At 37.8% G+C, this 27,871-nt stretch overlaps 1 protein-coding gene across 1 annotated transcript in view; it reads left to right on the top strand.

The window, feature by feature from the left end:
• The window catches only part of CFAP44 (cilia and flagella associated protein 44), a 164,896-nt gene that overhangs the window by 25,894 nt on the left and 111,131 nt on the right, over positions 1 to 27,871 (top strand). The window contains exons 8-16 of the mRNA XM_044251397.1: positions 1,032 to 1,146; positions 4,942 to 5,106; positions 15,085 to 15,240; positions 15,631 to 15,678; positions 16,432 to 16,531; positions 17,072 to 17,166; positions 20,248 to 20,457; positions 21,103 to 21,213; positions 26,103 to 26,264. Coding sequence (XP_044107332.1) covers positions 1,032 to 1,146; positions 4,942 to 5,106; positions 15,085 to 15,240; positions 15,631 to 15,678; positions 16,432 to 16,531; positions 17,072 to 17,166; positions 20,248 to 20,457; positions 21,103 to 21,213; positions 26,103 to 26,264 — 1,162 coding nt within the window. The remainder of the gene's footprint in view (positions 1 to 1,031; positions 1,147 to 4,941; positions 5,107 to 15,084; positions 15,241 to 15,630; positions 15,679 to 16,431; positions 16,532 to 17,071; positions 17,167 to 20,247; positions 20,458 to 21,102; positions 21,214 to 26,102; positions 26,265 to 27,871) is intronic.

Genomic DNA, 27,871 nt, shown 5'->3' with positions numbered 1-27,871 from the left:
ATTTATTCATTAGAGATATAGGTTAATTGAACAGATTTTAAGATGGAAATTTGGGGGAATTCTCAAGTAATCTGCTAGCTATAGGCTAAAAAATTCTCTTTACATTTTCCCATCATTTAGTAGAATGCATATTTTCTTTGCATTGTATCTTTGGGGAGAGAAATCAAGTAATTTCATGTGTGAAGTGCTATAGAAGAAACAGAGTATATGGAAATGTATGATCAGGGGTCCTGTCATAGCCATGGAGAATGATGTTGGTTATTTAAGCTTTTGGCTTCATATTATTGGCTTGTTGATACCATCCATTATCTATTTTATATCTAGATGGCAGGCCAGATTCTTTTTCTATATGTTCTTCATCATCTGTTCACTTGCTTAGACTATTAATACAAAATGTTAGTAATAACCAACATTTATTCATCGCTTTTATGTATAAGCCACTGTTCTAAGAGTTTTTCAACAAGTTTATGACGTAGGTGCTATTAGTAGTCTCATTATATACATGAGAGCATGAGAGCACAGTGTTATTAAGAAATGACTCTTAACTACACAAGTAAGTCAGAAATTTTTTGAAAACTTTTGCATCTTCTAAAATGGTATTATTCAATAGAACAACTTTCTGCCAAGATGGAAATGTTCTATGTTGTCCAATCTAATAGACTCTGGCTCCATTTTTGCTATACATTCTTGAAACTGGCTAGTCTGACTGAAGCACGGAGTTTTAAATATGATTTAGTGTTAATTACGTTAAATCTGAATTAAAATAGCCAAAGTTGGCTAGGGTCAGCTGTATAGAAGAGCAGGACTCTAAGATAAAATATCCGCAAAGGCAGGGAATTTGTCTATTTTGCTCAATTCTGAATTTATATTGCCTAGAACTTTGTCTGACAGGTAGTTGATACTTCATACATGTTAGTTAATGAATAAGCAAATGAAATAATATATATGACTCTGAAACATGTAAATGCTTGGGGAGAATAAACATAGATAAAGCCTCTTTGAGGTACATTCAGTCTCTTTCTTGTTTGTAGGTTCTGGGAAATGGCTCTAACATTCACTGGTCTCAAGCTTCAGGGCTCATTGGGTCGATTTGGCAAAACAGCCACTACTGATATAGAAGGTTACATGCAGCTCCCAGATGGGAAGGTGAGTACAGCCACTATTCCACAATAATAAAATCACATTTTCACAATGAAAATATATGAAAGCCCACTAGACATTCTAAAAAGCCCTGCCAATGTTATTAATGATGGACACTATCATTGTAAATACAATGAACGTTTAATTTTGGCTCTTCAGAGTATCAGTTTTAATTAATATAGTTCTAGGGAATTGTCATAATCCATATGTAAATATCCTTTTTGGTTTTGTTTACTAAATATTATACATGCATATATAAAGTATGCAGGCATTTTAATATATTAACATAGTGATACATTGTCATTCATCATCATGGAGTTGCAGTGTTTATAATGTTTATCTGTCCTTCCTCTTTATCATGATGCTCCAAGAGGACTTACTGGCTCAAAGGTGGTTTACAGTCTTGTGGATTTTTCTTTCATTGTCAGATCATTATTTAGGAATATTGAGCCACTTCACAGTGGCACCTAGAGATACATGGCAACTTTAATCTGGTAGTTTATTTTATAACATTGTTAGTTTATTTTCTCTCTTCCTTTTGTAAAAATTTGTGGGCATATTGCTATAGGATCAATTCTCCATTAATATTGTATTTGCCTTCCTATTAGGATGAGTTATATAGTATTATTTGTGAACATCTCTGTTAAAAGTAAATGTTAGCATACAAATATTACTTTGAGGAACCAAAGGGACTGGTCATCTACCTAGTAGATATTCTCAATTTGGAATCATGTTGTAGGGGAGGAAATCAAAAGCCTTGGATGCTAGTTAAATAAATAGATGTATATCCAAAGCTATAAAATGATCACAAATAATTTTAGTTTCAAATTCTGAATAATGCAGGAAATTAAAGTAAGATAGAGATTGTTAAAAAACAGGCCACAAGGGGTGCCTGGGTGGTTCAGTCAGTTAAACGTCTGACTCTTGGTTTTTGCTCATGGCATGATCTCAGGGGCCTGGGATCCAGCCTCAGGTAGGGCCTCGCGCTCAGTGGGGGGTCTGCTGGAGGTTATCTCCCTCTCCCTCTGTTCTGCCCTGCTCTCTCTCTCTCTCTCTCTCAAATAGATAAATAAAACCTTAAAAACAAACAAACAAAAGGAAAACATGACATAAGATATATCTTTGAAAGTTTCAGTAGTGTTTGCATTGTATATAAAGGAGAAAAGAAGCCATTTAAAATGAGAGACATAAAAGGAAATATTTAGAGTTAGGAATAGTATCCTATATTTGGAAGGCTACTCAGGAAAGAGCATTCATGTTGGCAAAGAGTGGGAAATTAGGTTGAGAGGTATAGTTGGGTCCTATGTATGAGTAGGTTTATAGCCAGGCAGAACTATCACACATTGGAAGAGTAGAGTTGCAAATGAAGTTCTATATCAATCTGGCCACAAAATGCCAAATGAATTGAGGGAAGGGAAATGTGGAGTCAAGGGGATGAACAAACAAGGAAGATGTCACTTTCATTTCATTTTTCAGGACAAATGGAAAAAGAAAGCTAAGCATGCATGACCTTTCAGAAGAGAATGCCGGCCAGGCATGGGTGGTTTCTGGTGGTTTTGTTACTGGGCAGAAGAAAGCAAGTCTAAATAATGACTATTGAAAGTGAGCTGAGGTTTGGTGATAAGTCAAACAAGCAGAATGGATAAGATGAGTGGACTGTGGAGGTAGAAAAGACTGAGTAAATTAGTCTAGGTGAGAGGGAACTGGGGCACTGATGAGGAGGAGGCAGGCAAGAACTAGATCTGAGCTTCCCAAGGTGTTTCATGGAACATTAGTCTGCACAGAAGCTCTGTGAAAATAAGACTTTCTTGGTCAGATTCCTTTGTATCTAGAAATTCCTCCCCATGATTTCTAGTGAACACTTCTATGTTAAAGTCTCCAGAGAGTCCTAGAGAAAAGAAACTTGTTTGATTTTGTTTATCCAAGCATATGTCTTTGGAAGTAGTGTTAGGACAGGAACTTTCCTTTTTTTTTTTTTTTTAAAGATTTTATTTGTTTATTTGACAGACAGAAATCAGTAGGCAGAGAGGCAGGCACAGAGAGAGGGGGAGGCAGGCTCCCTGCTGAGCAGAGATCCCGATGCGGGCTCAATCCCAAGACCCTGAGATCATAACCCGAGCTGAAGGCAGAGGCTTCAACCCACTGAGCCACCCAGGTGCCCCAGGACAGGAACTTTTGAGTGAAGTTTCCTGGTTTAAAATCCTGACTGCTTTGGATATTTTGTGCAAGCCACTTAACTGTTCTGTTCAGTTTTCTCCTTTGTAAAATGGGAATAGTAATTTTTAGGGCTTCTGTTGGCTTGATTTTTCTGGGAAAATAAATAATCAACCTGCATAACTGTATGTGGTACCCCCAATAAATGTACCAGGTTCATATGGGTTTTTAGGATTAAATAACTTAATATATATAAAATGCTCAAACAGCAGTTGGCACAGAGTCAATACTTAATCAGTACGACTTATTATCTAATACAAGTTAATGTCCTAAGAACTAGTGTTTGGTGGTACACACTTGGGGAAGTGCTGGATAAAATGGATAAATAGGAGCTGGTTTCAAATGATTATTATTGTTTGAAATTGGATATTATTATGCTATAATCTGAGTTCAGTAATGGCCTCACAATTTTTGAAACACCTTATAACAATTAATATTATCACTTTTAAAAACTAGAATTGAAAGGATGAATACCCTCCATTTGCATCGACATGGATGGAACTGGAGGGTATTATGCTAAGTGAAATACATCAAGGAGAGAAAGATATTTACTACATGGTTTCACTCATATGTGGAACATAAGGAATAGTGCAAAGGACCACAGGGCAAGGGAGAGAAAACTGAATGGGGGGAAATCAGAGAGGGAGAGAAACCGTGAGAGACTCTGGAAAACAAGCTGAGGATTACAGAAGGGAGTGGGGTGGGGGGATAGGGTAACTGGGTGATGGGTATTAAGGAGGACATGTGTGATGGGCACTGGGTATTACATGCAGCTAATGAATTGTTGAACACTACATCAAAAACTAATGATGTATTATATGCTGGCTAATTGAACATAATAAAAAAAATAGAAGGGAGTTGGGGGAAATTGGAGGGGGAAATGAACCATGAGCGACTATGGACTCTGAAAAACAATCTGAGGGTTTTGGAGGGGTGGGGGGTGGGAAGTTGGGTGAGCCTGGTGGTGGATATTATGGAGGACACATATTGCATGGAGCACTGGGTGTGGTGCATAATCAGTGAATTCTGGCACACTGAAAAGAAATTAAAAAAATAAAAAACAAAACAGAAGAAAAAAAAATAGAATCTTGTCTACCAAGAGTTTAAACACATCTCTTATTTTTGACCCAATAATTCTACTCCTGGATTATGCCCTTAAGAGATGTACAAAGAAAGCTATTATAGATCTATTTGAGAAATTACTAGCAATGCACAGCCTAATTACAATGATGTAAAACTACCCATAATGCTAGGAAGAAATACATCCAAATGTGATTAGTAGTTGTTTCCAAAGTGGTGAATTTTCATATTTATAGCTTTCTATTTTTCTATACTCTTTTTTTAACTTTTATAATCAAGAGAGCCAAGCTATAAAAATAATTCTCTCCTGCCTTTTGAGAGCTAAATATCCATGTATGTATGTTTTTTCAAAAAAATTTATTTATTTATTTATTTTTCAGCATAACAGTATTCATTGTTTTTGTACCACACCCAGTGCTTCATGCAATCCGTGCCCTCTCTAATACCAACCATCTGGTTGTATGTATGTTTTTAATGCACATTCCTTCCTTTCTGCATACCTGCCAGGTGCTCTCAGGATCAGAGTGGGGCAACATGCTGTTGTGGGAAGGTGGCCTCATCAAGGTTGAGCTCTGTCGAGCTGCAAGGAAGTCTTGTCATCAGGGTCCCATTAACCAGATAATGCTGGATGAGGGCGAAGTTATCACCATTGGGGCAGATGGATGTATTAGGGTAAGTTTTCTTGACACTAGGTCAGTAGCACCCACATCAAAGCCTTCCAGATCAGCCTGTTTGATCAGATTCTTCTTTCTCACAAAGGTCACTTGATGAAAAAGATCAGTGGTCATTGATTCCCAGGGCCAATGTATTTTAGATAATGTTTTCCTTGTGGTAAATATTTAAATTCTAGTCAAAGTTAACTTACAGCATCTTTGGGGTGCATTTTATGAGGGTATCTTTTGTTATTTTGATTCTGTCGTTGACATAGTAGTTTCAGAAAATGAAAACCCATTTTAGCAGAACATAGTGGATACTGATGTCCTTTCAAAACACACAGTATGAATGGGCCATTTTCTAGGGACAAAAATACCAAACACTTCTTATTTTTGACTGAGGTTACCAATTAGAAATACACTGAAAAGTGAGCTGATGAGGTTTGCCTATGGCAGCTCCCCTCTCCTTGCTCCTTACACTGGTGAACTCACTTGTCCTCACCCGTAGACACTATCCTGTAGTGTGGGCTAGGCTGGAACAGGGCTCCAGCATCTAAGTGCTCCTGATTGTTGTCCTACCTCTTCTCCCACCCACTCATGTGTATGTACCCAGTTGTTGCTGGCAAAGCTGGAGGCTGCTGATTTGCTTTGTGGTCCTCTTGGTACATATCCCTACTGGTGCCTTTCATAAGAGAGTGGTAGTATTCTCAGGGTGTTCTTTAGGAAGTATTATTATGAGAAGTAAGACTATATTTTTGAAAATAGTCTGGTTATTCTATGATACCTATTGTGCTTATTATGTTTAATACACTGTTTAAGCCTTATCTATCCCACTCTTATCTTCTTGCCATTGGTTTTTGAACCCAAGTATACATTTTTACATTTACCATATTAAATTTAATTTTGTTAGATTTTACTCATTGTTCTGGGAAATTTTTATGTCCTTTTGTTTGTCATATAGTATATTCACTATGCTTCTGAGATATATATCACCCCAAAATGTCAAAATACCAACTGGAAGGAAACCTCAAGAGAAAAGAAGTCAAATAATTCACAGAGGGTCCCTTCATGAACACCACCAATTTCTAAACTGGCTTCTTTTAAAAATATCACCCTAATTTCTTTAGTCTTTTACACAGTAAATCTCTACATCTAATCCTTGAGGAAAAACCTACCCCATTCCCAGGAGTTAGTTCTAACCTAGGACTTGGGCCTCTCCCCAACAAGGCTAGCCTAGGAGACAACACCAAATCTCTTTGAAAGATACTTTCCCAAAGGCTGAGTTACTGAGTTTAGGTTAAAAGGGTGGGGTGTGTCAATAGATTCATCCAGGGTAGCTTTGGTACTTCATAGAGAAGTCTTTCTCAATCTCTCTGTCTCCTGAGGTGAATCTGTGTTCCCTCGTGCTTTGCATAGCATTTTGTTCTCCTGTCCCAGGACAATAATCTTTACCTGAATGGTATAGTCTAAATCAATAATGAGAGCCATTTTCTATGAAGACATCATCTATATCCATTTTCTCCTCTTATAATGAAGATTGTGCTTGAATCATTAAGAAGGCCTATTTCCCCTTTCCAGGGGATCACTGGTAAAATAAAAACCTGGCTCATTATTGTGTCTTGCTGAATAATGGAACCATTTACTCCTTAGGGCCACTTTATATTCAGAAAGACCTGACAAATACCTTGACATAAAGTTTACATTGGGAAAATTAGAATTCTTATTCAGGCTGTATTTTCTCACTAATCTCCATATATACAGAGGAAACTATTACAATTTATTATTTTTCAGTTGGAAGCAATATCCCAGGGATCATGTTTTGGCTGGTGTTCCCATTATACCTACATGCTAATTTGCATGAGGAAGAAGAAATGACTTTTGGAAAAATAAAATCAGGATCTTTTCTTTCTTTTTTCTTAATTTTTTAAATTTTTAATTCAATTCAATCAACATATAATGTATTATTAATTTCAGAGGTAGAGAACAGTGATTCACCAGTTTTATACCCAGTGTTCAATATATCACATCAATGTCCATTACCCAGCTCCCCCATCCTCTAACCCCCCTCCCCTCTAGCAACCCTAAAGTTGTTTCCTATAATTAAGAGTCTCTTATGGCTTATCTCTTTCTCTGTTTTTGTCTTGTTTTATTTTTTTACTTCTTTTACCCTTTAATCCTATGTTTTGTTTCTTAAATTCCACAGATGAGTGAGATCATATGATAATTGTCTTTCTCTGATTGACTTATTTTGCTTAGCATAGTACCCTCTAGTTCCAACCACATTGTTGTAAATGGCAAGATTTCATTTTTTGATGGCTGAGTAGTTTTCTGTTGTGTGTGTGTGTGTTATGTGTGTATACACCATATCTTCTTTATCCATTCATCTGTCAATGGACATCTGGGCTCCTTCCATACTTTGAACTTTGATGTGGACATTGTAGACATTGCTATAAACATTGGGGTGCAGATGCCCTTTGAATCACTGCATTTGTATTTTGGAGGTAAATACCCTGTAGTGCAATTGCTGGGTTGTAGGGTAGCTCTATTTTCAACTTTTTGAGGAACTTCCATGGTGTTTTTGAGAGTGGCTGCACCAGCTTGCCTTCCTACCAACAGTTTAAGAGGGTTCTCCTTTCTCAGCATCTTCTTCAATGTCTGTTGTTTTCTGACTTGTTAATTTTAGCCATTCTGACTGGTGTGAGGTGGTATCTCATTATGGTTTTGATTTGTATTTCCCTAGTGCTGAGTGGTGTTGAGCATTTTCTCCTGTGTCTATTGGCCATTTGTAGGTATTTGGAGAAATGTCTGTTTATGCCTTCTGTGCATTTCTTGATTCGATTAGTTCTTTGGGTGTTGAGTTTGATAAGTTCCTTATAAATCTTGGATACTAGCCCTTTATCTGATAAGGCATTTGTAAATATTTTTTCCCATTTTGTCAGTTGTCTTTTGGTTTTGTTGACTGTTTCCCTTGCTGTGCAAAAGCTTTTGGTCTTGATGAAGTCTCAATAGTTCATTTCTGCCTTTGTTTTCCTTGCCTTTGGTGATGTTTCTAGCAAGAAGTTGTCATGGGCAAGGTCGAAGAAGTTGCTCCCTGTGTTATCCCCAGGGATTTTGAAGGATTTCTATCTCACATTTAGGTCTTTCATCCATTTTGAGTCTGTTTTTGTGTATGGTGTAAGGAAACGATCCAGTTTCATTCTTCTGCATTTGGCTGTCTAATTTTCTCAACACCATTTGTTGAGAAGACTGTTTTTTTTTCCCCACTGGGTGTTTTTTCCTGCTCTATGGAAGATTAGTTGGCTGTGGAGTTGAGGATTCATTTCTGGGTTCTCTAGTCTGTTCCACTGATTTATGTGTCTGTTTTTGTGCCAGTACCATATGGTTTTGATTATTACAGCTTTGTGATAGAGTTTTAAGTCTAGAATTGTGATACCACTGGCTTTGGCTTTTTCTTTTTTCTTTTTTCAACTTTCCTTTGGCTATTTGGGGTCTTTTCTGGTTTCATAAAAAGTTCAGGATTATATGTTCTACTGTTGTGCAAAATGTTGATGGTATTTTGATAGGAATTGCACTGAATGTAGATTGCTTTAGGTAGCATAGACATTTGACAATATTTGTTCTTCCAATCCATGAGCCTGGAATGTTTTTCCATTTCTTTGTGTTCAATTTTTTTCATGAGTATTCTATAGTTTTTTGAGTACAGATTCTTTGTATCTTTGGTTAGATTTATTGATAGATATCTTATGGTTTTTGGTGCAATTGTAAATGGAATTGACTCCTTACTTTCTCTTTATTCTGTCTCATTGTTAGTGTATAGAAATGCAACTGCTTTCTGTACATTGATTATATCCTGCCACTTTGCTGAATTCCTGTATGAGTTCTAGCAATTTTGAGGTGAAGTCTTTTGGGTTTTCTACATAAAATATCATGTCATCTGCAAAGAGTGAAAATTTGACAACTTCTTTGCCCATTGTTTGACTTTTTATTGTCTGATTGCTGAGGTTTGGACTTCTAGTACTGTTTTTAACAGCAGTAGTGGTCGTGGATATCTCTGCCATGTTCCTGACCTTACGGGAAAAGCTCTAAGTTTTTCCCCATTGTGAATGATATTTGCTATAGGCTTTTTATATATAGCATTTATGATATTGAGGTATGTTCCCTCTATGACACACTGAAGAGTTTTAAGAAAAGATACTGTAGGGACTCCTGGGTGGCTTAGTCAGTTAGGCATCTGCCTTTCGGTCAGGTCATGATCTCAGGGTCTTGGGATCAAGGCCTGTGTTGGGCTCCTTGCTTAGCATGGAGACTGCTCTTTCTCTACCCCTCTTCTGCTTGTGCTCTGACAAATAAATAAAACCTTTAAAAGAAAAAAGAAGGTGTACTTTGTCAAAATGCTTCTTCTGCATCTACTGAGGGGATCATATGGTTCTTGTTCTTCTCTTATTAATGTCGTGTATCACATTGATTGCTTTATGGATATTGAACCACCCTTGCAGCCCAAGTATAAATCCCACTTGGTTGTGGTGATAATCCTTTTAATGTACTGCTGGATTCTATTATCTAGTATTTTGGTGAGAATTTTGACATCCATCTTCATCAGGGATAGTGGTCTATAATTATCTTTTGGTGGGGTCTTTATCTGGTTTTGTGATTAAGGTAATGGTGGCCTCATCAAGTGAGTTTGGAAGTTTTCCTTCTCTCTCTCTCTCTTTTTCTTTTTCAAACAGCTTCAGAAAAATAGGTATTAATTCCTCTTTAAATATTTGATTAAATTCCCATGAAAAGCCATCTGACCCTGGGCTCTTGTTTGTTGGGAGATTTTTGATTACTTTTCAATTTCCTTGCTGGTTGTGGGTCTGTTCAGGTTTTCTATTTCTTCCTGTTTCGGTTTTGATAGTTTTATGTCTCTAGGAATGTATCCATTTCTTCCAGATTGCCTAATTTGTTGGCATATGATTGCTCATAATATGTTTTTATAATTGTTTGTATTTCTTCAGTGTTAGTCATGATCTTTCCTCTTTCATTCATGATTTTATTTATTTTGGTCTTTTCCTTTTAATTTTTGGTAGGTCTGACCAGGGGTTTATACGTTTTATTAATTCTTTCAGAGAACCAGCTCTTAGTTTTGTTGATCTGTTCTGTTGTTCTTTTGGTTTATATTTAATTGATTTCTGCTCTAATCTTTATTAATTCTCTTCTGCTGGGTTTAGGCTTTATCTGCTGTTCTTCCTCTAGCTCCTTTAGATGTAAGGTTAGGTTTTATATTTGAGAGCTTAATTCTTGAGAAAGGTTTGTATTGCTATATGCTTCCCTCTAAGGACTGCCTTTGCTGCATCCTAATGGTTTTGAAGAGTTGTATTTTCATTTTCATTTGTTTCCATGAATTTTTAAAATTCCTTTTCTTTTAGATTTTTATTTATTTTATTTGAGAGGAAGAGAGAGAAATACCAAGAGAGAGAAAGAGGGAGAGAGATACCGAGAGAGAGAGAGAGATACCGAGACAGAGAGATACCGAGAGAGAGAGAGAGAGAGATACCAAGAGACAGAGATACAGAGAGAGAGAGATACCGAGAGAGAAGTAGTGAGAGAGAGAGAGAGAGACCGAGAGAGAGAGAGAGAGAGACTGAAAGAGAGAAGTAGTGAGAGAGAGAGAAGTAGTGAGAGAGAGAAGTAGTGGAAGAAGAGTGAGAAGCAGGTTCCCTGTTGAGCAGGGTACCCAATGTGGGGCTTGATCCCAGGATCCTGGGACCATGACCTGAGCTGAAGGCAGATGCCTAACTGACTGAGCCACCCAGGTGCCCCTAAATTCTTCTTTCATTTCCTGGTTGACCCATTCATTTTTTAGTAGGATGCTCTTTAGCATCTATGTATATGAGATTTTTTCTTTCAAAATTTCTCTTATGATTGAGTTCCAGTTTCAAAGCATGTGGTCCACAAATATGCAGGGAATGATCCCAATTTTTTGGTACTAGTTGAGAACTAATTTATGAACCAGTATGTGATCTGTTCTGGAGAATGTTCCATGTGTACTTGAGAAGAAGGTGTATTCTCTTGCTTTAGGATGGAATGCTCTGTGAAGTCCATCTGGTCCAGTGTGTCATTCAAAGCCCTTGTTTTCTTATTGATCTTCCACTTAGATGATTTGTCCATTGCAGTGAGTGGGGTGTAACGTCCCCTACTATTATTGTATTATTATTGATGTGTTTCTTTGATTTTGTTAGTAATTTGCTTATATCATTGGCTGTACCCATGTTAAGGGCATAAATATTTACAATTGTTAAATATTCTTGCTGGATAGACCCTTTAATTATGATATAGTATCCTTCCTCATCTCTTTTTACAGTCTTTGATTTAAAATCTAATTTGTCTGATATAAGGATTGCCATACCAGGTTTCTTTTGATGCCCATTAGCATGAAAAATGGTTTTCTGCCCCTTCACTTTAAGTCTGGAGGTGTTTTTGGGTCTAAATTGAGTCTTCAGGATGGCTTATCAATGGGGCTTGCTTTTTAATCCAGTCTGATACCCTGTGTCTTTTGTCTGGGGGGCAATTAGTGCATTTACATTCAGAGCTATTGAAAGATATGATTTTAGTGCTATTGTATTACCTGTAAAGTCACTGTTTCTGTATGTTGTCTCTGTTCCTTTCTGAACTGTATTACTTTTTGGCTCTCTCTTCACTTAAAGGATCACTTTTAATATTTCTTTTTTTTTTAATTTAAGATTTTTATTTATTTATTTGACAGACAGAGATCACAAGTAGGCAGAGAGGCAGGCAGAGAGAGAGAGAAGGGGAAGCAGGCTCCCTGTTGAGCAGAGACCCCAATGTGGGGCTCGATCCCAGGACCCTGGGATCATGACCTGAGCCGAAGGCAGAGGCTTTAACCTACTGAGCCACCCAGGCGCCCCAACTTTTTACATTTTTTGAAGGGCTGGTTTAGCGATTACAAATTCTTTTAGTTTTTGTTTGTCCTAGAAGCTTTTTATCTCTCCTATTTTGAATGACATTCTAGCTGGATAAAATATTCTTGGCTGCATATTTTTCTCATTTAGCACACTGAATATATCATGCCAGTCCTTTCTGGCCTGCCAGGGCTCTGTGGATAGATCTGCTGCCAGTCCAATATTTCTACCCTTGTAGGTTATGGACCTCTTGTCTCAAGCTGCTTTTAGAATTTTCTTTTCTTTTCTTTCTTTTTTTTTTTTTAAGATTTTATTTATTTATTTGACAGACAGAGCTCACAAGGAGGCAGAGAGACAGGCAGAGAGAGAGGCAGAGAGAGAGGAGGAAGCAGGCTCCCTGCTGAGCAGAGAGCCTGACGTGGGACTCGATCCCAGGACCCTGGGATCATGACCGGAGCCGAAGGCAGAGGCTTTAACCCACTGAGCCACCCAGGCTCCCTGAATTTTCTTTTTATTTATGAGATTTTCAAGTTTTACTATTATATGTTGAGGTGTTGACCTATTTTTTTAAAGATTTTATTTATTTCTTTGACAGAGAGATGGCAAGAGAGGGAACACAAGCAGGGAGAGTGGGAAAGGGAGAAGGAGGCCTCCCACTGAGCAGGGAACCTAGTGCAGGGCTTGATTCCAGGATCCTGGGATCATGACATGAGTTGAGGGCAGATGCTTAATGTCTGAGCCACCCAGGCACCCCAGTGCTGACCTATTTTTATTGGATTTTTTTTTTTTTTTTTTGAGCAGGGGTCTTTGAGCCTCCTGGACTTGAACACCTGGTTCCTTCCCCAGATTAGGGAAGTTCTCTATTATAATTTGATCCAATATACCTTCTGCTTCTCTCCCTCTCTTTCCTCTTCTTCTGGGAGCCCAACTATTTTAATATTGGTTCACTTTATGTTATCACTTGTCTCTCAAATTTTCCCCTCATGATCCAGTAGCTGTTGATCTTTTTCTTAGCATCTTTATTCTCCATCATTTTGATATTCTATGTCACTAACTCTCTCTTTTGCCTCATTTTTCCTCACAGTTAGAGCCTCCATTTTTTATTAAATCTCATTAATAGCCTTTTTTATTTCAACTTGATTAGATTTTTAGTTCTTTTATTTCACTGGAAAGGGATTCTCTAGTGTCTTCTATGCTTTTTTTTTTTTTTCAGGCCCAGCCAGTATCTTTATAATAATTATTCTGAACTCTAGTTCCAACATCTTACTAATGTCCATATTAATTAGGTCCCTGGCAGTCAGTAGTGCCTCTTGCTCTCTTTTTTGAGGTGAATTTTTCCCTCTTGTCATTTTGTCCATAGAAGAATAGATGAACAAGAGAACAAAATACTTAAAGGGCAACAACCCCAGAGAAATGCACACTTAACAAATCAGAAGAAACCTGAACTGAGTGGGAGGGGGGTTGTTGGTTAGGGTGGTGGTGGAGAGAAAATATGATCAGGCTGGTGAATAGAACAGAGCCATACACCAGAATTTGGGTATGTTTTGGTATATTAGAAGAACCTAGATTTCAAAATTGTAAAGAAAGAAAATATATATAATACATTGAAAGGTTGGAATGTGACTGTAAAGATGAAAATTAAAAATGACTAACAAAACGAAAAAAAGACTAAAAAAAGAAGAAAAAATAATATGATCAAACCGGTGAAGAGAATAGAACTATACACTAGATTCAGGGTGTATTTTAGTTGGTTAGAAGAAACTGCATCCAAAATGTAAAGAAAGATAAAATTATATGTATACAAAAATTAAATACAATGAAAAGATAGAATGTTACTATAAAAATGAAAATTAAAAAGATTTTTTAAAAAAGAGTTGATAAAATAAGAAATTGGTTGAAAGGGGAAAGAGAAAAAAAATTAAAAATGAAAGACTAAAGAATCACGGGCAAAAACCGCATGAATTCTATAGACTATTTTCCCCTAGCACTGGAATTTTGCAGTTCCCTACAATCAGTGAACTTGTTCTTAACTGGATGTTCTTGCTGATCTTCTGGGGAAAGAGCCTGTTTTGCTGATTTTCAGGTATCTTTGTCCCAGGCTCAATTTCACTGCCCATGGCAGGGGTCCAGGCTAAGTAAGCAGCTCCTCGGGATTGCTCTATGTGGCTTTTGTTCCTGAAGACTTTCCACACAGCTTTAGAGGATGATAATGAACATGGTGGCCTCCTAATCTCCAGCCCCAGAGCCTAGAGCTTGGGGCCCCGCTCCTCAGTGAACCCTCAGAGAAAAGCAGTCCATCACTCCCATCTCCTTGGTCTCTAGCCACACTCTGTGCTCACTTAGCCTGTGATCGAACATTCCAATCTCAGGCGTGCAACCCTGTTTTGAGTCTCTAAACCCTGCAACCTCTCTGGCACACACCCCATACCACTCTTCCTTGGGGAGGAAGAGGAGTCTCCCCGGTTCTGCCACTTGTTGAGCTCCTACTCAGAGAGCAGTGGAATGACTGTGCCACAGTTCATGGTTTATGGCAACCCTGAGCTGAGAGCCCTCTCCTGGGCTCACTGATAGGAGCTGGCTTCCTCACTCCAATGCCTAGGAGCTCTGCAGCCTTCAGGCACCACAGGTCTTCCTGTGAGCTTGGGGATTCTGAGACCATACTGTCCCAGCTAAGATTCTGCCTGTTTTACCACCTGATCACCTTTCAGGCAGGACATCCCTCACATGAGAAGACTTCTAAAAGTTCCGATTTTGTGCTGTGCTGCTATATCACTTTCTGGTAGCTGGCTTATGGAAGATTCCTCCCCTAACCCCATGGCCTATCCTCCCATATATCACCTTGGATTCACTTCTCTGCACCTTCTACGTTGTGGGAAATGGTCACTGTTCTATTTGTAGGGTTGCAGCTATTCTTTTTTTATATCTCCAGTTGAGTTCACAGGTGTTCAGAGTGATTTGATAGCTACCTAGCTGAATTCCTGGGACCAGATGAAACTAAGATCTCCTACTCCTCTGCTATCAATCAGGGCCCCTTCTTATAGAAAATATAAATTCAGAAACTGTTCATTGATTAAAGTATTTTCTTATTTTATAAGATCTGGGATTTTGAGACAGTAGACACTGCTGATTCTATTGATGATACTGGATTGTTAGAGATCGAGCCCATTAATGAACTTCAAGTAGGCAAGAATGTCAAACTCTTCTCAATGATAAAAATGAACGAGATTGGAAGTAATTTTTGGTTGGCTCAGGTAAGTTGTGTTCTTTTCTCTTGGCTCTTTAAAGTTACCTAGAGAAAAATCATAACACAATTGTCACTATAATTCCATTTTACTATTAAGACTACTATTGATAAGTCAATGAAGACTACCTGAATTTTGGTATTTAGTTAACCTGTGTTTTATACACAAAAAACCAATTAGCATTCTCATTATATTAAACTGACTATATATGTATTATGAAAATGTTTCCTTTATTGTGTGTTCTAAGACATATAGCAATTGCTTTTGTTAAATTTCAGTCACACTTTAAGACCTATGTAAGGTTTTGATATTATTGTTTGTTCTTTAACTAGAAGAAAATTCTTTTCATTTGATAAGAGTTAAAAATGATGAACTATTATTGGTTATTTAATTTTTTAGGATGCCAATGGAGCCATATGGAAGCTTGACCTTAGTTTTTCAAATATTGTAAGTTGTCTCTTTTTTCCCCCCCTAATTCTTATAACAAAAGTCTGTTATTCTTCTTTAAAAAATATTTTGTCTTTCTCTATATTTGGTCATTGTTCCCATCAAAAACTTGTCCAACATGTCCTGAGAGAATTTATTCTCTCTCTCTGATTTTATTTAAAAAATGAACTATCTCAGCAAACTTTACTAGGAAAGTGGTAATGATAATGCCTCATGTTATCCAGTGCTTTACAGTTGTCATAAACTTATGGTATTTTCATTTATATTCTCTTCTGCATCCCTCGTAGCTACCCTGATAAATGGGTGGACAGTTGCCATCACCTCATTTTACTGATGAGGAAATGGAAAACCTTCAAGTGTAAAGCCAGTACTGTTTCTCCTAATTCCAAAGTCCAGAACTCTTTCTAGCCTTTTATGCTTTTGTTTTTTAAAAAGAATTATTTATTATTTTAGAGATGGGAGGGACAAGGGGAGAGGGAAAGAGAGAATCAGGTAGGCTCCCTGCTGAGCATGGAGCCTGATGTGGGACTTGATCTCCCCACCATGAGATCATGACCTGAGCAGAAACTAAGGGTCAGATGCTTAACTGACTGAGACACCCAGGTGCCCCACCCTATTAGGCTTTTAAAAATTTCTATTCAGATAAAATCACATGTGTGCTATAGGGTTTTATTTATATATTTTTTAAAAACTTGACCTTAATTTGATGTTAACTTTTCTTTAAGATCTAATGGGATTTCTTTTTATTATCAGACTCAAGATCCAGACTGCCTCTTCTCCTTCCATTCTGGAGCTGTTGAAGCCTTGGCAGTCTCTCCCCTCACTTACCTCATGGCCACTACTGCCTTGGATTGTGAGTAGGAACTCCAAATGAAAATACACCTGGTCTTTTTTGTTTTGTTTTCTGCCCCAAATTTTATATGTGTTTGATGAAAAGCATTTGAGAACTTTTCCAAAAGGTAAGCCTCTTGATGCAGGTGAAGTGAGTTTTTGTGGAGGAGAGAGGCACTAAAGTACATCAGCCTTGGTTATTGTGAAAGATTAAGGATATGGTAAGTTACAAAAATGCCATTCATTTTTGTAACTTACATTTATGCCTTTCCTATTTTTTTTTTCACCTTCCTCCTTCCTTGATGCATGGTGAATCTTTGTGGGTTATGCAGTGAAATTAATCCATCAGTCAATCATCAGTTGTTTGCTTTATTATCCGTGATTACAAATTACCTGGTTGAGGGTATTCATGTAAATTGTTGACTAAAGAAAACATATTAGATTATTAGCTTATTTATGTATGAAATTTCTTGTTATAATGCTTAACATGTTATGTGAGCCAAGTTTATTTTAAAAGATGACATATATATGATTTGTTTCTTTTAAAACTGTCTTTCTGTAGGCTCTGTTCGAATCTATGATTTTGCTAGCAAAACTCCTTTGGCTCAGATGAAATTCAAACAGGGAGGTACTGCCCTTGCTTGGGTACCCCAACTGGTGAGTTAATAACAAACTTCTGCTGGAATGTATTGGTAAATATGGTATATCAATGCTATTTCTTAGAAATCTATTTTATGACTCTGGATTTTGGAGAAGAATAAAACTTTTAACTTATTCACTCATTCAGAATTTGATAAAATCATATGACCTTGCTTTTGTGATTTTGGTCCTGTTTTAATAAAAATCTATTTTTATGCCACTTGCAAGTTAGTAATCATTTCATGTTATAAAATAATTACTCAACAGAATTTTGTGTATCTATCATCTAGCTGACTGTGATTTCATTTCTTCTGTTTATATTCCCAGTCTGCCTGCAATGTGCTGGATCTTGTTCTAGCTTCTGGGAATATAGCAATGAACAGAAACACAAAAATACTTGCCCACATGCATCTTACACTTTAGTGGGAGAGAGGAGGCAGAAATGGACATTAAAGAAAAATAGTAACATATGTGATACGTTAGATAATAAGGCCTATAGAAAAAAATTTAGGCAGATAGGGAGTTGTCCTAGTTATTCATTGCTATGTACTGAACTACTGCAAAATGTAGTGGCACAAAACAGCAATCTTTTTATTTTGCTCATATGCTGTCTGGATTGGGAAATCAGACAGGTGACAATAGCAGTGGATTGTCTCTGCTTCATTGTGTCTGGGGCCTGGAATCATGTAAAGCCTTCTTTATCATCAGTCTGGCACCTGGGCTGAAGACTGGCTAAGCTGGGCTGTCAATAGGAGTGCCTACCTAATAGCTTCTTTATGGGGCTTCTGCTTCATCACAGCATGGTGGGCTCAGGGTAGGCACATACTTCTTAAATGGCAGTTCAGGGCTCTAAGATCTAGTGTTCCGATAAACAGGCAGATGCTCTGGGCCTTTTAAAACGAGACTTGGAAGTCATATAATGTTAGTTGTACTGTACTCACCTGAGTGAAGCAGTCATAAGGCCCACTCAGATTCAAGGAAGGGAGGGACCTAAATGGCATCTCTTTATGGGGTACATGCCAAAGAATTTGCAGCCAAGTTTTTAAAATATCATGAGAGTATTTGAGGAATGTTTTATCCTTACTGTTTTGGGTTGAAATCAAAGAGAAATTGTTCCAGGGCCAAGATAAATGTGGAAATGGATGGAATCAAGACCAGATAGTAGAACTCGGGCCTGGGATTAGAGGCAGAACAATGAAAAGGTTAGAATAAGGAGAAACCCACAGAGTGTTTGTCTTACCAAACCAAGCTGATTCTTTATCCTGCTTCATTTACACTCTTACCTGAAGTATTTCAATTATAGCCATATAATTAAATCATTTATACAGATGGCTGTGCAATGTCCATAGAGTGTTTCCTTTTTTGGCCTCCTATCCAAGTACTGATCATTGGATATCATGCTAGAATTAAATGCCTCATCTTTAGACCCTTTTGCTTCTCTAGAAAACTCCGTATCTTTATGACTCAGCTCAGGTCAGACATCCTCTCTGTATAGCCCTCTGTGACCCTACGTTCATTCAGGTAGAGCTAGGCACTCCTTCCTCTCTGATTTTTTTAAAAGGACTATGTATATACTAATTTTATGACCTTTACACAATGCGCTAAGATGAATTGCTTTATTGTCTCTTTCCCCCCAGGCTGTTCTTCATGGGTGACAATGACACTCTATTCTACTTTGAACCTCTCGTGCCTCTATAGTACATTTAGACACATAGCAAATATTTACTGAATGAACAACATTCAACTGGAGTTGGATGGAATACAGTTTTTTCTTATTACCAAGACTCTCATAACTGCCTGGTCTTAGTGATGATCACTCTGCTTTAAAGAATATCAGGGCTCTTGCCTTTATCCTGAATGCCTCCCAAGAGAGCAGATTTAGTATATTGAGATACTGCTAGATTTTTTTCTTTAGCCCAGACTTCTCTGAGCTGCAGGCTATGTGCTTTCCTCATTTTGAGATCTCCAGGGGACCTTAAACCCAACACGTCCAAGACTAGATTAATGATACTCTGCTGGCCTCCAAAAACAATAATAGCAACAACAAACCACACAGACACTTGGCTCCCTTCCACTGTTTCCTATCTCAGTAAATGTCTCAGTCATCCCTCTGCCCTTCTCCCATGTATTCGGTGATCATCAAATAGGGTCATTATAACTTTCTCTAAATGATGCCCATATCCTTCCTCTCCATGACACCATCTTAGACCAAGTGACCACAATCACTCTCTTGGAGTAAGGCAGCCATTGCTTTAAAGGTCTTGCCAAAGGTCTCCCTACATCCTATCTGGGCCATCTCAGTTCTGTTTTGCACAATGAAGCTAAGATGGCTTTTCCAAAATAGCAAATCTGATCATGTCACCCTCTATACACACACACATACACACAGACACACACATGCATACACATGCACACAACATACCCAAACCCCCAACTAAAAACCTTTCAATGGCTTTTCACTGCTCTTGGGATGAAGACTATCCTTAATGTGACACGTAAGCCACTTTGTGACCTGGGCCTTGCTTATCTCTCTCTTTAGCTTCTTTTCTGCCACATGACCTTTCCACAAGCTATATTCTCTCCCAGGCATGCTTCTCCCATATCCCTGAACTTAATTTCTGGGCATTTTCCTGGTCTCAGCTCCACCATCTCTTCCTTGGTCTAGGTAAGCTTTCTTTGTTATATGCCCTCAGATATTGTGTCTTTCCTTTAACATTTATTTCTGTTCATAAGTTTATACTCATCTGCATGATTAATGTCTGTCCTCCCCCTAGACCATAAATTCTGTAAAACTGGGGACAAACTGTTTATGCTCACCCTTGAGTTGCTGGTGATAGGTGCCTGGCACATGGTAGACAAGCTACTACACCAGCATTTGCTTCTTGAGTGTTTGAGTTGCCATTGTCTTCCCATCTCATCAGCAGCAGTGATAAAGAACTAGAATAGATGGAGGTTACCAGAAAGTTGTATAAGGACTTACTAACGAACAGTCAATGTTAAATTACTTGCCTAAATAAAATACAGAGTTATCTGTTATTACATAGTACAACTTTCTTAATCAACTAATTTCATATATGTTGCATTTAATTTTTATCCAAGGTAAGCTACACTGGAGCACAGATTATTGCAGGATTCGAAGATGGGGTGGTTCGAATTCTTGAACTTTACGATCCAAAAGGACTCACAATTTTTGCAGGACGGAAGAAAATTTCTGATGCAGATATTATTCTGAAACAGGTTTTTAAACCCCATACCGCTCGTGTTACTGCCTTAGCTTATGAACGTGATGGAGAAATTCTAGCTACAGGGGTAAGTGGTAGATTTCTTTTTGTTTCCTATTGAGCTTTCATGGTTAAACTTATTTTATTTGTCTTTCTACTTGATGATAACTTATTTGCTGATGTACATTTTAGAGAAAAACCCATAGTTTGTTTATGTTCATATTCTTTTAGTATAGTCTGTGCATGACATCTCAAAATTTTCTTATAAATTGAGTTCTAATGCTTATTTTAAATGAATAGAAATTTTAAATGAATAGAAGTTTTCAACTGGGAGTTATGATCCTGTGTTATGTATAACCAACATTTTATCACATAGGTATGTCTTAAACAGAATTGCCATAAGTTATGAGAATAAACTTGTACATTTTTAATGCATTAGTAATTGAGCATATGCTTTGTGGAATTTTTTTCTATATATAACCTATGTATAGGTAAGGTATAATGATCATTCTTTCAGAAACACATCCTGGAACACTTGGTTTGTCAAATGTTCTCATGGGGGAAATGAAGCAAATATTTGAAATAAGAATTTCCTCAGAATAATTTGGGAAATATGATTATTGTGGGTATAGTTATATAGAGGATATACTATAGCTAGTAAGTGCTACTCTGTACTCTATGGAATAGATTTTTTAAAAACCCCATATTTCTTGGGTTTTTCTCTTTTTCTTAGAGTAAAGATCAAACCGTCTTCTTCTTTGAGGTAGAAAAGGATTATAAGCCAATAGGATATATTACTACTCCTGGACCTGTTCGCCAGTTAGTATGGTCTTCGAACTCCCATGTAAGTAATTAGTATTTGTCTTCATGTTTAAATCTCAATTATAGCATGATGAAGTGATCTGGAAGATAGAGAACAACAGGTGGAATTATTAGCCACATTCCTGGGTCCTGCAGTGAGGGGCCAGGGATGGTCTTAGCTTGGCTAGTAGAACATTACTGAGGAGACCCACATCATACTCATTACCTCTTCTCTCTTCCATTCTCTAAATTGTTGGTTATGATTCCCCTTCCAAAACTTTGGGTTATATCAAGCTTTGCTTTAACACCGGTGACTTTATTGAGATGCACATGTCAGAATGTGTTGATTTGGGTCAGTCAGTCCTTTTGACATTCAAAAGTTCAGTTCCAAGGTCTGAATGTCCTTGCCCTCATCTTTATCTCTTTGCTTCTGCCCCTTTCCACCTCTATTTTCTCTTTGAATCTTCCACTGACTCTTTTCCTAACAACAGTTGGTGATTCAGGATTGGTTACTGATCTTATTTAATGCCTCTCATTTCCCTAAGTTTGAGCATTAGATAATTCCGTCATCTGAATGTTGATTTAATTTCTAAACCAGGTGCTGTCCTGGTTTCCAGGATAATGATACCGATTGAACTGTATGGAGGTGTCAGAATTATTAAAGTAACATCTGTTAATCTACCTTGAACTTGTCTAAAGAAAAGGGCTACAACAATATAGTATCTAGAAAAAGCTTTTTAAAAAAATTCATTGTTTTCATCTTTGCTACGCACTGACGATGGAGTCAATAAGCAGTACAAAGCAATCTCTTCTGAAAGAGAAAAAAATGTACCTATTTTAGAAGTTAAATATCACTGAACAATACAAGTTTTCACAAGGGAAATGGTGACTAAAATATCAGTGGTATAGACAATATGTTCTATGAATATAGAGCAGGGAAATATAAAGAAGGGGATAAGTTAACATAAGTTGTTATTTTGTATTATTCTACCTTAACCTTGAGGAAATGGTGGGATATGTGTAGTTGGAGAGAAGGTGGGTGCTGGTGATTTAGGAGAAGGAAATGAAAGCTGCAAAGTGACCTGGGTTTTAAAGCATGAACACAACATGTGATATTATGTGCATCCTTTAATAATTTCTTTAGATTCAAAGTCAAAAACCCAAAACGGTTAGAAATGGTGGGTGGGAAGGAGGTGGGCTTGACTACAATGGGACATCTTAAAGATCCTAATGGTAATGAGATAGTTTTGCATCTTGATTACTGTGAATGGTTCCATGAATCTACAGATGTGATAAAATGACAGAATTATACACATGTTCTGTATTAATGTCAATTTCCTGGTTTTGATATTGTTGCATAAGAGGTAACCAATGGGAGAAACTGGGTGAAGGGTACATGATTCCTTTCTATACTATCTTGGTAACTTCCTGTGAATCATTAATTATTTTGAAATAAGAAGCTAAATTTTTTTTTGAAGCTAAATTTTTTTTTTTAAAGATTTTATTTATTTATTTGACAGAGAGAAATCACAAGTAGACTGAGAGGCAGGCAGAGAGAGAGAGAGAGGGAAACAGGCTCCCTGCTGAGCAGAGAGCCCGATGTGGGACTTGATCCCAGGACCCTGAGATCATGACCTGAGCCAAAGGCAGCGGCTTAACCCACTGAGCCACCAGGCGCCCCAAAGCTAAATTTTTTTTTTTAATAGACATAAGAGACCAAAACCTCCAACATAATTCTAAAGTTATTTCAGGCTGTGCTGCTGATTAGTGCTTGTATTTCTTGTATTTGGGAATTACTAATGTCAAAGCAAATTACCCTCATTTCACAATGTATACATGTATCAAACCATCACATAGTATACTTTAAATTTATACAGTGTTATATTTAAGTTATGTTTCAATAAAGATGGAGAAAAAAGGTAAATTACCATGTGTAACTGATACGCTGCATGCTGCAGTTATCCAGTTAGCCATAGCTGTTAACTTCTACCAGTTCTCAACGGTCAGACCTCCTGCCTTCCTGAATGCATTAAACTTCTGTCCGCTATTTATAATTTGTGTTTCCAATAAGGGTGTACCACATGTACACACAGACTCATTCTGACTGCCGTGGTCACTACCATGATCACTCTGGGTGGCAGTGAGGCATGGGGGAAGCAGATGAGAGGCGGGTGAATCTATTGGGGAGCTATCTTCCAGACACTTGACCAGTGTATGAAAGACTGCGGACAAGAGCTATGTAGGAGGTAGAGTTAACAGAATTTCTGGGGCAGAATTTTGAATTTCTGGGGATAACATTGAGCTGTTTGAATGAAACACATGAGCTTCTCTAAGACATGTTCTTTTGCCTGCATTATTCTGGGATCACTGTCCTCTCTGTTGCTATAACCAGAAAATCTTGAAAATCCCAGCCTTTTCCCTACCTCTAACCACCCTGCCCTTCATTGGTTCACCAAACTTCTTTGATTTGCATTCCCTGCTTTCTCTTTGATATCCTAGATGAAAGCACAATACTATGCATAAGAGTAAATGGCATTCAAATAGATGAAGTGAAAACTAATGGAACATTTGAAGGAAATGAACAAACTCTGTTCCCAGACAGTTTAGAGTCATGTAAATGCTTTAAGGCAAAGGCCCAGCAGAACGTCAGGTTCACTTTTCTGTATTCCCCTTTCTCAGGGATCATGTCCCCTCAGCTTCCAATTGTTTTTGTAACTTTGAACTTCAACTTTGTCTCCTCTTCTCTTCAAGAATGTCTAAAGCTCTAGAACACAGCATTCTGTCTGACATCTCGGTCTCACACAAACTATTGGCAACTTGTTGTTAGGAGGAAAAGTTGCAGAAGAATCCTTCACCTTCCCACTACCTAACATAAAATCCTGTTACCTGTGCATCTACCTGCCCTCTTCCCTTTTTTATAATAGAGATGTCCTCTCCATTCCCATTTGAGGGCAGTTCTGCCGCCTCCTTTGGATTATTCTGTTTTCCATTTTTTTCAAGATTTCATACTACTTATTTTCTCTTGTCATAAATTTAATCTCACCTGTTTATTGGTTCATTTTCATTGGTATTTAAATGTGTTTGAGTATCTTCCATGAACAAAAAATCAATTCTTCAACTTTCCATTCTCCTCTAGTTACTGCCCCATCTTTCTCCTCCTGACTTTTCCAAGAGGATTGATCATTCCTGTAGCCTCTTGACTAGTATCTAGTCTCATCATTCTACCAAGTCTGCTCCTGTAAAGAAACCAGTGATGTCCACTTAACATTTTCAGTTCTCATCTTTCTTGACCTCTTACTTCCTTTGATTCTGTTGACCCTTACATTCTCTGAATTACCATCTCCCTTTAACTTTTGTAACCTTATTCTCTCCTGGTTCCCAACTCTACATCTTGCCCTTCCTTTTCAGCCTTCCTCACCCAATTACTGAGTATTCTTTCCCTATAGCTCTGTTCCAATCTCTCTTTTCATTCTGTTCTCTTCACCTGGGTGTTACCATCCAAGTCCCTAACTTCCTTGTAAGCGCAAACGTGCCACTGGATATTTGCACAAGGTATTTGCTTTGTAAAGCATACTGCCTCAAACCTTCCCCTAACTTATTGTGTAATTCTACTCCCCCTTCACCTTGAAGCTTAGATACCACCTTCTCAGGAAGCCTTGCACAGCTTCCTTTGCTCTTGTGGCACCTCTGCAAGACTTGTCACAGTTATAATTTACATTTATTTATATGATTTGTTAAATGACAAGCTCTCTTGTTGGAGGTAAGCTCCATAGTGCCAGATGCTGTACTTTTTTTTTTATAATTTTACCCTTAGCATCCCACAAAATGCCAAATACATAGTAGACACATAATAATTATAGAATGAAATGACTGAGTGAAGAAACATTTTGAATAATGTGTCTATAGAATATCGAGATGGGGACTTTGCAGACATGATTAAATATATGATTTTGGGAGATCAAGAGAATGGTCTGGGGGCACCTCTGTGGCTCAGTGGGTTAAGACCTCTTCTTTTGGCTCAGGTCATGATCCAGGGTCCTGGGATCAAGCCCCACATCGGGCTCTCTGCTCAGCAGCGAGTCTGCTTCCCCCTCCCCCAACCTGCCTGTCTGCCTATTTGTGACCTCTGTCAAATAAATAAATACAATCTTAAAAAAAGAGAAAATGGTCTGGCCTAGAGAGATGAATTAATTTGGAATCTAATGGTGTGTGAGTGGTAATGAAGATTTATGTTAGTTATAAGATTTCCCAGGGAATGCTTATGGAGTGGGAGAAGAGGGAAGGAGGACAAAAACCTTGGGAACATCCACATTTAATGAACTGGGGCAGCTAGAGAACGATCCACCAAAGGCTGCTCAGACTGGATATGCCATCCACACACTGCAGGTTTTCCTTCTCCTTTTATTCTGAAGGATAACCTGATTTTAATATTCTGCTTTTTGGACTAACATACTTCACAGCTGCATTTTTGGCCAGAAAATGTATTATGACATCTGTAAGGGAAACAAATCTAAATCTAATGTTAACACTTAGCTTATTAATGATTATGTATAGTGATTAATAAGGTGACTTATTACTGCAGTGAGGGATTAAGGATTTAAAAAATGGTTAGTATAGGGGCACCTGGGTCGCTCAGTCGGTTACGTGTCTGCCTTCTGCTCAGGTCATGATCCCAGGGTCCTGGGATTGAGCCCTGCAATGGGCTTTCTGCTCAGCGGAGACCCTGCTTCTTCCTCTCCCTCTGCCTGCAGCTCCCCCTGCTTGTGGGCTCTTTCGCTCTGTCAAATAAATAAATGAAAATCTTTAAAAATTTTTTTTAAAAAACGGTTAGTATACATAGCAATTATATTTCTTCATGATTTGTGATCTTTTTGAGCTATGCTTCTAAAAATTCACCTAAATGTAAATGATATGTTAATCTTCCTTTTTCAGCCTGACAGTACTTTACTGATTATCTGTGAGAATGGCTATGTTCTTGAAACGCCACTTCCAACCATAAAGGAAGAAGAGGAAAATCGTGATGTAGTTTCCTATGAAATCAAAGACATGGACATAAAATATTTTCATTTCTCAAGTGTCAAGTCTAAGATTCTGGTATGAGATATCCTTGAAACATCTTCTAATGTGTTTTTTTCTTAGAAAAAATTTTAAATTATTTCTATTAGCATATAATGTATTATTTGCACCAGGGGTACAGGTCTGTGAATTATCAGGCTTATACATTTCTCAGCACTCACTATAGCATGTACCCTCCCCAATGTTTTTCTTAGAATTTAAAGTATCTTTTTTTCCTTGAAGATTTTATTTAAATTCCAGTTAACATACAGTGTAATATTAGTTTCAGGTATACAGTATAGTGATTCAGCACTTTCATACATCACCTGGTACTCATCACAAGTTCCTCCTTAATCCCTATTTTCTACCTAACCCATCCTCCATCTCCTTTCCTCTGGTAACCATCAGTTTGTTCTCTGTAGTTAAGAATCTGTTTCTTGGGGGGTGCCCAGGTGGCTTAGTCAGTTAAGCATTCTTAATTTTAGCTCAGGTCATGATCTCAGGGTTGTGAGATCAAGCCGTGTGCCAGGCTCCATGCTGGGTGTGGAGCTTGCTTAAGATTCCCTCTCTCCCTATCCCTCTGCCCTGCATGCCCCTCTGGAAAAAAACAAAAAAAGTCTGTTTCTTGGTTTGCCTCTCACTTCCCCCTATGATCATATGTTTTGTTTCAAGCCCTACATATGAATAAAATCATATAGATTTGTCTTTCTCTAACTGACTTCACTTAGTATAATATTCTCTACCTCCATCCACATCATTGCAAATGGCAAGATTTCATTCTTTTTTAATGGCTGAGTAATATTCCATTGTATAAAAGTGCTGATGAAATATGAAGAAGAATAAGACATTTGCCCTGACTTTATGAGCTTATAAGCTGGTAGAAAGCAGCCGACTATATTAGAAGGCAGTAGTGAATGGATATTAAAATCACAGTGCAAAGAAAATAATTTTAGGAGTGTGGAGTGAAACAAATATGAGTTTTCTGGGGGTGGGGTAAGGGGGAATCAAAGATGACTAGATAGAGGGAACATTTAGTATTTAAAAAAATGAGAAGAGGGGCGCCTGGGTGGCTCAGTCAGTTAAGCCGCTGCCTTCGGCTCAGGTCATGATCCCGGTGTCCTGGGATCGAGTCCCGCATTCGGCTCTCTGCTCAGCCGGAGGCCTGCTTCTCCCTCACACCCCGCCTTCCTCTCTGCCTACTTGTAATCTCTGTTTCTGTCAAATAAATAAATAAAATCTTTAAAAAAATGAGAAGAATTTTGAGAGGATGAAAAAGAAGAAGAAGGCAATAAGAGCTGGAATAACATCCTGAGGGAAAGCAGAGTTGTAAGAATTTCTGGTGTTTTAAAAAAATGAAGACTGGAATGTTGAGACAGAGGGATGCAGTATGTTAGAGGGATGTGGCAGAAATCTATGAACAACACTTGGGCTCCTTAAATACCAGCCAAGATATTTCAATTTAATTCAAGACCATTGAGATCCATTATGAGTTTTTTTCCCTTTTCTTCCCTCCCACCCCCATTTGTTCTTTGAAGAAATTCTTATTTCAGTATAGTAGACACACAATGTTATATCAGTTTCAGGTATGCAACATAATGATACAACAAAACTGTACATTATGCTGTGTTCACCACAAGTGAAGCTAC

This window comes from Neovison vison, chromosome 6, assembly GCF_020171115.1.
Source record: "Neovison vison isolate M4711 chromosome 6, ASM_NN_V1, whole genome shotgun sequence".
NCBI classification, from domain to species: domain Eukaryota; kingdom Metazoa; phylum Chordata; class Mammalia; order Carnivora; family Mustelidae; genus Neogale; species Neogale vison.
Note: the sequence above shows the minus strand (reverse complement) of the source record. Positions and strands in the feature narration are given on the sequence as shown.